Here is a 13,681-nt window from a genome sequence, read left to right on the forward strand (position 1 = left end):
GTATGCACGTGACCAGGACAGCACAGAGAAAAGAGAATTAGGGCATGAGGGGCGGGGATGGGGAGTGTGGGGAACCGTTATTGGGAGGATGCATGGAAATCAGCTAGTCTAGACCATGAAGGTCAGAGGGAGTAAAGGGCCAAGTGTATGCAAGCTCAGGCAGGCTTGAGGATGCCTGGCCATTCTCAGAGGGAGGCTGCAATGAGAGAAGAATGCACTTGGGAAAGCAGAGCACACAGCCAGTCAGGGACCTTAACAGCAAAACCTCCAGTGCCATCCTAAGAAGTCCGGTAGTGATGGGGCACCACTGCAGGAACCAGATCTGTGTGCCACCTAGATGTGCATTTTAGGAAGATTATTCCTGAAGCCTCACATTGGGTAGAGTTAGGTCAGGACCAGACTGTCCTTGGAGAGAAGGGGCACTATGGTGAGGGACCCAGTAGAGGGAAGTGGGGACAGAGAGGTAGAGCTCCTCCTGCAGTAAGTCTCAAAGGGGTGCAGGAAAGGTAGGATGTTTGATGCTACAGTATGACTGGTTTCAGGCTCATGGGGCCTTTGTCCCCTTGCAGACAGCAGCAAGGGAAGTGCTATATGTATGAGTGTGTGGCTGTGTGTGTGCAGTCATGTGGAACTTTCCTGGAAAGGGTGGGTATGGTGGGAGAGGCCTGGGGAGCTATTCAGAGATGGTTCCTGATTGCAGAGTCCGCTTTGAATTTCTTCTCTGTGAACCTGTTCTAGCTATGAGCCATGGGAATAATTTATAATGGGCATTCAGCACTCCACCTTACACAGGCAATTTTTTTAAAATCCCAGAAATAATTAGCATTCTGTTTCCAGCAGCCTATAACAGGAAGACTCTTCAGGATGTCGAGGAAAAACTGAAATGTACCAGTCTTAAATCAGCTCCTGGTTAAAGTTTTTGACCTGCATACTAATATTTCATGTTTCTCCTCTTCTTTCCCCAGTTATCTTCCCTGGTTCGAAGTATTTTATAAGCTGCTTAACATCTTGGCGGATTACACGGCAAAAGGCCAGGTATTCACCTTCTATTTTATTCTTTTTAGCAAGTAACTTCAACTTTTTTTGATTATTAAAGTAATACATACCTTATATTCAATCAAAATGTTTACCAAGGGATCCCTGGGTGGCGCAGCGGTTTGGCACCTGCCTTTGGCCCAGGGCGTGATCCTGGAGACCTGGGATCAAATCCCACGTCGGGCTCCCGGTGCATGGAGCCTGCTTCTCCCTCTGCCTATGTCTCTGCCCCTCTCTATCTCTCTCTCTCTCTCTGTGTGTGTGTGTGTGTGTGTGTGTGACTATCATAAATAAATAAAAATTAAAAAAAAAAACAAACAAAAAAATGTTTACCAAAAAAAGTAATGCACGCCCATTATAGAAAACTTGGGAAATAGGAAGGAAGAGAAAAATCACTCCTTATATGTTCCTCTTTCCCCCTTCCTTAAAAGAACAATTGCTAGTATTTAGGGATGTTTTCTTCCTTTACTTTATAAGTAAAGAAATAATAATTAGACCCTTAGCATTCAGAGTTAATATTCTGATATTTGATATTCCCTATAAGTTCATGACATGTATTAAATTACAATTTTGCTAACACACAAATTTGAATTGCTTGTGTCATGCTGCAAAGCTTGATTTGTTGAGTAAAACATTTAAGTGGCAAGTGATCTACCCACCTCTCCCAAGTTCCTCTCTCAGTAAGGCTTTATTTTGCTCTTTTGGTAATTTCTTTAAGGGTCTGAAAAGTTACTTTAAAAGTTAACTCTATATTACTGTTCTTCTGGAAGAAATGATATGCTGAAGTATCTTCTGTGGATGTCAAGGGTCAAGTGGAGATATATTTAGACTTCCAAGGCTCACATTTTTCAGGTGCTATAGTAACAGAAGCATTTCCCTGAGCTAGTAAAAAACACTGAATATTGTTCATGGGTGCATAACATTTTACTAAGGACCTTAGAAACATTAGAGAGAGAGAGAGTGCATATGCACACATGAAGTTGGGGAGGGACAAAGGGAAAAGGAGAGAGAAAGAGAGGAAGAGAAGACTCCCTGCCGCCCATGGAGCCCAATGCAGGGCTTGATTTCATAACCCTGAGACCATGACCTGAGCTGAAATCAAAAGGCAGGTGATTAACCGACTGTGCCACCCAGGTGCCCCTGTTGGGAGTTTTTATTATTTGGGATTTTTTTTTTCCACTGTAAGTATAGCTGTTAGAATCTTTGAGCATAAAGCATTTTCTTCATTTTGGATTATTTCCTTAAGAGGAGAATCTCAGATGGGCCATTTTAAGGCCATAATTCAGTAATTTTGGGGTAGGGGAGAGGGAAAGCTGTCTTTCATTTTTATATCCTTAAGATTCATGTCCTGGTGGTTCTGAGAAGGTCCTGTAGTGGAGAAATGTGAGTTATTCAGTGCTTTCCATCTCATTTGGCCCCTAAAAGTCCTTTTTATTCCATTACATATGTTAATATTCTGAGATACTAGTATTTCCTAGGACATACTTGAGGAAATGCTGTTTTGGAGAAAAGTGGAAATTGTATGTATAATGAAGAAATCTTTCCTTCAAGTTAGATTTACTCACCAGCAGTATATTCTAGAGGCCATAGTAAACAGAAGGAAATAGAAATGGCTCCCTAGGTCACTGCACTCACTCTGAAAAGATGCTTAGGTATCAGGGAATTCTGTTACGAAGGAAAGTGATTTATTCTTTGATGAATGAATTCAAAGGCTATCTTGGGTCTGTTCATTGATTTCTGTTTACAATTCACTTTAGTCAAACATTCAGGTTTAAAAAAAAACATTCAGGTTTTCACTCAAATTTGAAAGATCTCTTTAGTAAATAGAATTGCATCACATGTAGGCTCTTAATAGTCTTAGAATTTGGGATTGACTCATGTATTTTTTTCTTCCATATTTATGCTCCAGTTATTAAAACACAGTAGACTTTTAAAAACATGCCTTGTGATACAGAAAATGTTGGATATCTACGGCCTATGCATAGGGGAGATATAATGATTACCTGTAAAATTGGTATATCATTCCTCTGGGCCATTGCCCCAGGAAGGACCCAGTCTCTTGGACTGTTGAAGATTTGCAGTCAGTGATGTGTTTTAGTGGAGTCTGTTTCCCCTGTACCTAGTCCTTTTACTATTAAATTTTTTTCTAGTTAAAGGAATTATGACACAGATGATATGGAATCTGTCTACAACTGGCTTACTTCTTGGCAAGGTGTGGATCATCAGATTAGAACAGGAGGAAAGAACTTTTATTTAAAACAAAAACAAAAAACAGAATCCCTTCCCCAAGTCCAAAAGTCTTTGGGCATGGTAAGCTTCAGGGTGGGGGTGGGGGGTGGGGGTGAGTAATGACCACGACAGCTCAGAGTGGAGTGTTGGAGCCTAAGATGCATGATGAGGGTGCCTGTCTGGATCATTGATCCACTATGGTTGTCAGCCTCTGGATGGGGCATTGAGGACCACCCTTGGAAGAATTATTGAGTTGAAGAGGACATCCGAGCTAGAGAGCAGGCTGGCTGAGGGTGTTGGAGCCTGAGAGATGAAATGGTTGTTTATGTGTGAGAGCAGTGGCTATGGTTTGGCACCAGATATCAGAACTGTAGGAGGATCTAGAAGGATCCACAAAGGAAAGGGGGCAGCAGTGGCCTAGCACTGGGGCTTTGTGGCCTAGGGTGGGGAGGGCATTCTTGTTGGCGAGGAGTGGACAGTAGTGGCCTAGCACTGGATGTCTGTATTCAAGCAGGGCAAGGAGAGCTTGGTGAATAGGGTCAGCCATGAAAGATTGGTTACATATAAATTAGTAAATATATTAAGAAAATAGGATTGATTCTTCATTTCTATAAAACTTAGTTCCAAATATGAAAAGGAAAGAAACTAGAAGGATTCCTGTGTTTGATTAGAATTAGAGCCATTAGTATGAACTGATGCCTTTCAATGTATGTGATGTAGAAATCAATAAAGATGTGTGTATATTGTGGGTCTTCGTGTGTGTGTAGTATGTTTGCTGGCTCTAACCACTAAAAGAGTCTGGGGTTAGCAATACCCAGGTAGCAGTGAGCACACGTAGTATGCAAATTGTCGTTTCTAAATAACATTCTCCACTAAAAGGAGACAGGACACTCTGAAGAAATGTCTTAATTCTAGGACCAGGGCAGGGGAAGTATAAAATGTGAACCTGGAATATCTTTTTGTGTCAAAAAGGGCTCAAAGGAAGTGTTCAACGCGTGATAGGGACATGTCAGAAAGACACAGAAGTGAGCTTGAAATGGATAAGACCTGTCCCATTGGTCCAGGTCTGGGACAATTTGAGCATTAAAATAAATAATGGTAACGAAAGACTATAGCCATTGAATAAGACAGGAAAGCATGTGTGCTTACCAATATAAATCAGTAAATAGATAAGTTAAAAAATTCAATGAGAAGGGGATGTGTCCATAAAGTATCACTCCACAAAATGCTTGCTAAACACAAAGGAGAATAAGTACCTTCACAGTAGACTTCAGATGAATTAATCAAATGTTCAAAGTGGACATCATCAGTAATGGAATGAATTGAAGTCTGAATCAACAGAAAACATCAGACAATTGAGAGTTACTCTGCAAAATGGCTGGTCTCAACTGTCAAGTGCCTACAAATCTAGGAAAGACTCGGGACCTGTTCTAGACTTAAAGGCACCATGTGATTCTGAGCTGGCTTATGTTGTTGTCCAAGGACATTATGGACACATCTGATAAAACTTGAAGGGACCTAAGGATTTGATGGTAATATTCTATCAATGTTAATTTCCTGATTTTGATAATTAGTTGTGTTTGTACCAGAGAATGTCCTTTGTGTTTATGGGTGATGGAACATGGTGTCAGCAGCTTACTTTTAAGTAGTTCAGGAAATAAAAAATTGCTGCCCAGTAATTGTATAAATCTGAGATTGTTTCAGAGCAAAATTAAACTTGTATGCTTGTGCACACACACTCATCTGTGAAAAACTTGAGTGATTGATCAGAGTTCAGATTGAAACAGGTTTTTAATCCGGGCTCATCCTCTCTTTCCCCTCCTTTCAATTCCCTACCCAAGACAGCTATGTGGAGCAGTGGAGAAATCCCTGGGCTTGAACCCAGAAAACCCAGATGTAACTCCTGGCTATGCAGCTTACTAACTGGGGGGATTTGAGCCCAGTTGTTTTACCCTTCAGGGCCTCAGTTTTCAACCTGTGAAGTGGGCTAGTTGTGAGGATCAGAGAGATAACAAGTGGAAACACGTGTAAGCTCAATACTATTAGCACAGACAGTTCCACAGGGTAGGGGAAACGGCTTTTGCATAATTCTGTAAGCAGCATTCTTTTGAGCATTTTAAAAGTGAATCTGTTTCCAATCGAATAATTTGTACTGTTCTATATTTCATTCTGTGGCTCAATTTCACTAATTAAAATGCACAGCCACCATACTATATTGCATGCTGTTGTATGTAGTTCATTTTTACTTTCCATAATTGGATGCTGCTGTGTGTATCTAGTGAACACTCAATAAAATTAATTGAGGGTAATGATGATGAAGACAAAATCTATAGTGTCATCATTATATCTCCCAACCACCCCCACCCTGTAAGCTAGGATTGTTTGCTTTTAAAAGTTGTTGCTATGGAGTTGAGTGGATACGTTTGCTGAAAGCTTATGGTATACGATCCGTAAAAGGCGGTCATGGTAGGTGTCTCACTCAGTAGAAAATGTCAAACTTGGTGTGGGAGGATCTATTTGGCTCTTATATTGAGCTGTATGTAAGCAGTGTCTTTTGTCCAACCCCACTTGAGTATCAAGCCTATTTCTGTACTGGGACCAGCATCTCCCCAGCCCCCTCAGTCATGAGGGCCTCTAGCTCACTGTGTGCGCAGACCTCCCTGCAGGCCTCTGACTAGGGGCTCAGCCTTGCTTTTGTTACTTAGGCCTTTTATTTCTTTCAGGAGAATCAGTGGAATGAGCTTCTGGAAACTCTGCACAGACTTCCCATCCCTGACCCAGGAGTGTCTGTTCATCTCAGCGTGGTAAGTGGGGACAGAAAATTAGCAATTGCCGAGAAGCATTTCATTATTGACGGTGAGACGGAGTTAACCAAACAGGATCATCTTTGTCATCTGTATCTTCCCAGGCCCTACCTCTGCATACTCTGAAAGCTCTGGACTTGAGACAGGCCATGGAGTTCAATTTCTTCCTTTTCTGGGATTCCATAAGGAATGGGTCCCAGATGCCCCCAGGCTTCTCTCTTCCTGCTTGTCATCCTATCACCAGCATCTCCTAGATGGCAGGTGCTGGGCTTGGAATGGCCCCTATCTGCCTCCTCAGCCCCCCACCCTGGGGATCCCTGCCTCATGCTTTGTCCCCCAGTACTGCTATGCATGCCTCTTTGCCCATCCTGTAGTCCCTGAATTTTCAACACTGCCTCTCTCCTTTTTACCAAGCTGGCCTACATTCATCCTTCAGAACTCACCTTGGAGTTTATTTCCAGAGAAATCCTCCCCTTGACCCCTGTCCCCAAGTCCTAGTCAAGGGTTTTCTTTTTTGTCCCCAAGCATCTTGTACACTTTGCAGTGCTTAGTCATATGCCACATCTCTTTTCCTGTCTTGGCCACTGGACTGTACATCTTCTTGAAAAGAACAGGGATGGAGAGAGCCTAGCATAGTTCCTGGCCTCCAGTAATAATTGTTTCTTTAAACTCTTTTAAGTACATGCTACATGATGTGTAGTAAGCCGGGTGGAAAACCCTCTGAACTGGGAAGTTTCTGTCCTAGCTGTAGTTTTGCCAGTGACCTGAGTGATCTTAATTAAGACATTTAACCTTGTGGACCTTGAGTTCCCCATTGGTCAGATAAGGCATCAAAAAAGGTGTAGGGGATCTTTTTCATATTTCAGTTACTGGAATTCTCTAATTCTCTAGATCAAACCCTCATCTCCACCTTCATCAGAATTCTCAGATAGATACCCTTAAGCCAGCTCTTGATTACCCAGGGGCTATTTTTCCTGTGTTGTGGGATCTGAATGTTTAAAAAGTTGTTTTTGTTTTGTTTTGTTTTTTTAAGATTTTAAGATTTTATTTGTTTCCTTTGAGAGAGAGAAAGAGCAAGCAAGTGCAGGGGAGCTGGGGAAAGGCAGAGGATGAAGGAAAAAGAATCTCAAGCAGACTCCATGCTGGGCATAGAGCTCAACGTAGGGCTTGATCTCAGATCATGACCTGAGCTTAGATCAAGACTTGGACATTTAACTGGCTGGGGCACTCAGGATCCCTTGAATGTTTAAAAAAGTTTTCCTGGATGTGAGGGCAATCTGGCTGTAGCATTTGGCACCCCATTCATCTGGCTGATTTGGCTGCCTAAGCAGGTGTCCCCTTCCTCCCTCACCACTCCATGTGCATCCCTCCTGAAGTTGAAGCTGTGTGCTTAGTCAGAGAGGACAACCTTCCCTGATAGAGGAGGACCATTCTTCAGTCAGGGGTATATGAGTAGCTGCACTCCCCTGCTAGAACCTCCAAATAGGCTCTCGAGGTCTAGTTGTAGGAGAATGTAGAGTAGTCAAGCTTCCAAGACTCTAGACACATCCAAATGAGATGTTGCATGTGGCAGTCTGCCTTTCTGTAGATAGATAGGTAGATAGATTTTTTAAATAAAAGAAACTTTTGTCTTTCATCTTCACTAGAACCAGGTACAGTGTTGATATTCAGTGGTTAGTATCTTGGTATTAGCCTTCATAAAGAAAATGAACATATCTTACAGGTTTTTGTAAAAATGATGAACAAATTGAAAATAGTATTACTACCAGTAACTAATAATAGATCTTCTACTTATTAAGTTATTAATTTCTGCCAAGTATGCATCCCTAATGCTCAAAACAATTCTGCAAAGCAGATAGTAGTGTTCTCATGTTATAGATGAGGGTTAAAGAGGAAAAGGTACTTGCTTATCCAAGGCTATGTGGTTAATACGTGAGAAGATTGAGGTTTTCAAACCCAGGGCTAACTTCCAAGCCTATGTTCTTTCCACTAGGCCACGAGTGTTGAAAGAAAAGGAGCAAAGAAGGAACTGGTAGAGGTTTTTGCTCATTTTAATAAAGCATAAGAAGGAAAAGAACCTTGTTCTAAGAAGGTTAGATTTTCTCTAGAAAATCGTAGGGAAGACTGCCTGAAAAAGATGAAGAAATGAGCTTTAAACCTGCCCAGGTCATTGCCAGATAGCTAAACAACCTTGCCTTTGTCTCTGTCCTTTTTCCTAAATCAGCTTGATCTCTCTGTTTCAGTCTGTAATGACATCCGACAGGTAGCTGTGGAGTAGCCTGGCTGGGTCACCAGCTGCTGGGGAGGAAGGGCCAGTCCTTCCCCTGAGTGGCTGCCAGGCCTCAAGGACAAGCCATCCCAGGGGCAGGAGGAGAAGCTGTTGGGGGGAGGAGGTGCAGCTGTTTCGTGCCAGTGATTCCTAGGAATGTTTCTGACCTCCTCTGGTCCCAGCATTTCATGGGTGATGGAGCAAGACAGAATCTCAAAGGACAGCCTGGGGACTACTTGGTTTTGGAATTGCGATGCCTCACTGTTAACAACTCATTGCATCTGTAAAGGCGGATATTTGTTTCTTTCCCATTTACAAAGAATTCTTCTCTCACTGTTTCATTTCTGATTTTGAAGGGTGAGTCTCATCTAGTTTATAAAGCCTGAAATGTGGAAAAAAAATGAATGGCAATCCTATACTTTGAGTCTTCAGAAGAGACTACTTCTGTATGTCTGATATAGGTGTTTGAGAAAATAGAAATGTAAACTAGAGGTTGAACAATAATAACTTTCTATTAAAATATTATTTATGGAAAAATATTATTTATGGAATAAATAAAAAGTGCTAGGCACTTCACATATGTAACATTTATTCTTCATAACAGTTTTGAAGTAGATACCACGATTCCCATTTATAGGTTCAAAAATTGAGGTTCTGAGCTGTTAAGTGAAGTTGCCTGAGATCACACATAGCTATGAAGTGGTGACTCTGTGGTCCTTGTGTTTTCTCCCTCACTGTCACTCCATCATCCTGTGGATGTCCATTACCGAACATTTCCTCGAACTCTCCTCTAGCCATTTCATATAGAAGTTGGTATCTTGTGGCAGCACATTTAACCTGCTATTTTACTTTTGCTATTTTAATCCTCATTGTTAACTAGTTTCCATGCTACATAATCTCTACTGTAATACTTTATGGGTAATGTTTTGGCACAGACACGCAACTTTTGGAATGATGCTTTGCAGAAGGGTTTTTTTTTAATGATCTTTTCATAATTTTTTTTGCTTTTACTTTTTAGTTTATTTCAATTCAAGTAGCTTTAGCTGTAATTTGTTCAGAAAAAGGTTGGTTTAGCTATCTCTTACAGTAGGAAGAACATAGCTGTAGTTCTGCAGAGCTGGTTTCAGTTCCTGGTTCTGTCACCTGGTAACTGTGTGACCTTAGTGCCCAAAGCCTTAATTTACCCATTTATAATGTGAAGATAATATGTATCTTAAAATCTGTCACAGAAATTAGAGATAATATTGATACAAATACCTGGCATAAAGCCTTCTATGTAATGCGTACTCAGTCGATATCTGTTGAATATTAGGCGAGTAGCTTGTACTATTACTGTTGTTATTGTCATTACTGCCGTTGTCCCCTGGCCTTTGATTTCAGGAATTCTATACAACTCATTCTTCTTGAGACCTATTTATTTTGCAATTATCTAAGAATGGAGAGGAGGGACTTCCTGAAATGTCGCTTGGGGGTCCAGGTTTGAACTTAGGCCATGGCTAAGCTGACCTTTTCTGCTGCAACCTTTCCTGCCCTTTGCACAATCCCATCTTTAATTGGCCAGCACCAGACTCTCCATTCCTGCTTGCCATTGTCCTCCAAGTCTTTAGTAGCACAGAGGAGGTGTCATCAGTTCAGCCTGTTGTCATTTAACTCAGGGACATATGCTCGTCACATATATGGAGAAGCCTCCTTGAAAGTTCTTTGAACAGGTCAGGTTTTCAGCTCCAGTGAGTCTCCCGCTCCCTTCACTGGAGATTACACTGAAGTCAGGAGGCTTCTTTGCAGAACATGCATAGGGACAGAATTCTCCACTCTCAGCCGTCTGTAATGGTCTCAGTGCAGCAGTCCTGCAGTTGGAGCTGTCCTTAACATCACTTGGGCCTTTGGGGCACATTTTGCCCGCAGCTTGTATATGGATATAATCTCAGATGCTAAAATGAAATGGCAGGTTTGGTTGGTAAGACCCTTGCTGAGTGAACCTAGTGATACTTGATCCCTCGGGTCCACTTGCCTCATTGAACAATAAATTATGAAGCCTGCAGCTTTCATGTGTTCAGAAATGTGCAAACGTTGTAGGGGAATTTAGCCTTTAACCTCTTTGAGCTATTCATTTATCTCTCCTGAAGAAGTTCATCTCTCATAGAAAAGAATTCCATCTACTAGACTGGTGACTTCCTGTGTCTGGCTGGAACCCAACATTAACCAAAGAAAATATTCTTTTGTCATTTCTTGTGAGTGAAACTCTGTTTCCTCATTGAAGTGAAAAACTACCTTCAGATCATTTACCTGATTGCTGAATAATGTGCTTCTTGCATATTTTTGCAAAAGTAAGTAACATTTGCTTTTCTTTTCCAGCATTCTTACTTTACTGTGCCTGATACCAGAGAACTTCCCAGCATACCTGAGAATGTGAGTACTTGCTAGGGCTGGGGGATGGGAGATTAAATTTTTGTTCTTCTTTTATTTTTTACTTACTTTTAAAAGAAAACAAACAGATATATTTTCCCATTATAAAAATAATGCATTACAAAAGCAAAACTAGAGAATATTTGAAAAGCATAGAAAGTACAAAGAGGAATCATTATGCCTACTTCTCAAAAGTAATAACCTATTAACACATTGATGTCTCATTTTAGCCTTTTTAGAATGAATTTTTATGTAGTTAAAATTACTGATCACATATGCATTTTTCCCATCTCATTCACAGAAGCCTACTTGTTGGCCGTGTAATATTCCATTTGCTATATAGTTTACTTAGCTCTTCCTTCACTGGTGTGCATGTTCATGGTTTTTAGTTTTTGCTGTTTTAAGTAAAATGTTTCTATATAAAGAACTTTGCTATAAAGATTTTTTTGTTGTTAGGATTTACTCAAGTAGGATTATATTACATTCCTATATTCAAAAAAAGTATTTGTGGATATAAGTGTGAAGTCTGCCCCACCTCTTAAAGATTTAGGAGTAGTTAACTTGAATCTGAAGGAGCAGAGGCTAATGTTTGCCCTCTGAACAAATTGAATTGCATATCTAGGCATAAGATATAGTTTCAAAATGTTTTACCCAGATTACAAGTAGTGCTATGTAGAACTAAACATAGAGTGACCACCATGTAGGCACTTGATTACTTTTTAAAAATTGTGGCAAAATATATATAACATCAAATTTACCATTTTAACCATCTTTAAATTTACATTTCATTGGTGTGAATATAGTCACATTGTTGTGCATCATCAGCATTCATCTGCAGGACACTTTTTTATCTTTCCCAACTGAAGCTTTGTACCTGTTAAAAAACAAATGCCCCATATACCCCCTCCTCCAGCCCCTGGAAACAACTATTCTTTCAGAGTTTCTCTTTATGAATTTGATTAGGTACCTAGTATGGGTAGAACCATACAATATTTGTCATTTTGTGTCTTGCTTATTTTATTCATGCCTTTGTGGTTCATCCATGTTACAGCATGTGTCAGAATTTCCTTCTTTTTTAAGACTGAATAATATTCTGTGTATATAACATATTCCATTTTGTTTATTCACTGATGGACACGAGTTGTTTCTACATTTTGGCTATTGTGAATAATGTTGCCGTGACCATTGGTGTACAAACATTTGTTTAAGGTCCTGCTTTTAATTTTTGGGAGTATATACTTGATTATTTTTTTAAAGTACTAGAGTAAGAAGTGGTATACTTTTTAATAACCATTACAGATTCACAGAAAGGAAATTCTTTTTCATGTTGTCTATAGAGCAGACAAATTATAAATGTCAAATAATCGTGTGTTATTAATGAAGTTAGTCTATAGAGTTGTTGTTAGATAACTATCTTAGTTGGGATTGCCAAATATATCCATAGTGTTTCTTATCTATATGATCAGGCTCTGGTAGAAAATACCTCCTTTTTGTTTGGATTAAGTAGTAACAACTTTGGAGCATAATTTCCATTTCAGCAACAATAGCTTATGTTACTGAGTACTACTGCTTGTCAGATGATGTATTCATTTTCTCATTTACCTCTCTTAATAAACTTGACCTTTCTCATTTACCTCTCTTAATAAGCTTAGGTGGTAACTATTGTGATTATTATTTTATATGTAGAAACAGGCCCTGAGAATTTAAGTAACATATTCAAGGACCTACAGCAAAAAAGTGGTAGAATTAGAATTCAAACATTGGACTTCCTGATTTTAGAGACTGAGTTCTCATATACCATGCTATAGTATAGTATGAGCCCATTATCTTGCCCTTCAATTCCAAAAAATTCCATAGAAATGACAAAAGAACTATAAAATTAGAAAAGAATGTCCATGTAATTCCAGAAGGAGCTTTTCCATGAGCCAGAAAATTTGAGAAATTTCCACAACATAAAGGAGATAATTACTGATACTTAGCAGTCAATAAGGAGTAGATAATGGAGGAACCCAGAAAGAATTAGAAAACTCCTGTGGAAGAGCAGAAGTAGGGATGTTCCATGGACAAATAGCAAAAGGTTGTATGTTGAAGGATTATTTTCAAATGCCATGGAACAATTATAAAAATTGGCTATGTAGATCACACTGAATATTTTAGAATAGAAAAACTCAAAGTCTTACAGGCCAGTCTCTTCATGGCAACAAGATAAGACTAGAAATTAATGACAAAGATTTTAAAAATATTCATCTACTTGAAATAGTGGTTGGGTCAAAGGGGATAAAACATTGAAATTCTGTATTGTTTAAATATTAATAACAATGAGAACACTAAACAACAAAAACCTAAGGGATGCAGCCAAAACTATACTCAGAGGAAAACTGATAGCTTCTAATATTTTTATTATAAATAAGAAACTGAGAAAATAATGACCTTGACTTTCAGTTGAAGAAACTGGAAAATGAGGGGTGCCTGGGTGGCTCAGTTTGGTTAAGCGTCTATTTTTGCTCAGGTCAGGGTCTCTGGATCGTGGGAGTGAGCCCCAAGTCAGGCTCCAAGCTCAGCGCAGTCTACTTGGGATTCTCTCTCTCCCTCCTCCTACCCTCTGCCTGCTCACGTGTACTCTGTATCTAAATAAATAAAATCTTAAAAAGAAATAATCTGGAAAATTAATAGCAATCAAAAACCCAAACTAGAAGAATTTAATTACAATTTATTTAGAAAATATTGTTAAAGTAGAATTGAAAAATAAGAGTTTTTTAAAACTGAATTTTTGAAAAAGTAATAAAATCTTAAAATTATGCAATAAATTTGATGGAGATAAGATTTTCTAGAAAATTATAAATGATTGAAATCAACCGGGGATCCCTGGGTGGCGCAGCGGTTTAGTGCCTGCCTTTGGCCCAGGGCGCGATCCTGGAGACCCGGGATCGAATCCCAC

At 39.7% G+C, this 13,681-nt stretch overlaps 1 protein-coding gene across 7 annotated transcripts in view; it reads left to right on the forward strand.

The window, feature by feature from the left end:
* DENND1A (DENN domain containing 1A) overlaps positions 1–13,681 on the forward strand; it is a 506,616-nt gene that overhangs the window by 237,352 nt on the left and 255,583 nt on the right. For 6 of the 7 annotated variants that reach the window (XM_055337788.1, XM_055337761.1, XM_055337769.1 and 3 more), the window contains 3 exons: positions 966–1,035; positions 5,988–6,068; positions 10,693–10,746. In XM_055337788.1, coding sequence (XP_055193763.1) covers positions 966–1,035; positions 5,988–6,068; positions 10,693–10,746 — 205 coding nt within the window. Of the gene's footprint in view, positions 1–965; positions 1,036–5,987; positions 6,069–10,493; positions 10,569–10,692; positions 10,747–13,681 lie in introns of those variants that run through there. The other variant, XM_055337798.1, reaches the window with a different exon arrangement.

Source organism: Nyctereutes procyonoides, unplaced genomic scaffold (assembly GCF_905146905.1).
Source record: "Nyctereutes procyonoides isolate TBG_1078 unplaced genomic scaffold, NYPRO_anot_genome, whole genome shotgun sequence".
Lineage (NCBI taxonomy): Eukaryota > Metazoa > Chordata > Mammalia > Carnivora > Canidae > Nyctereutes > Nyctereutes procyonoides.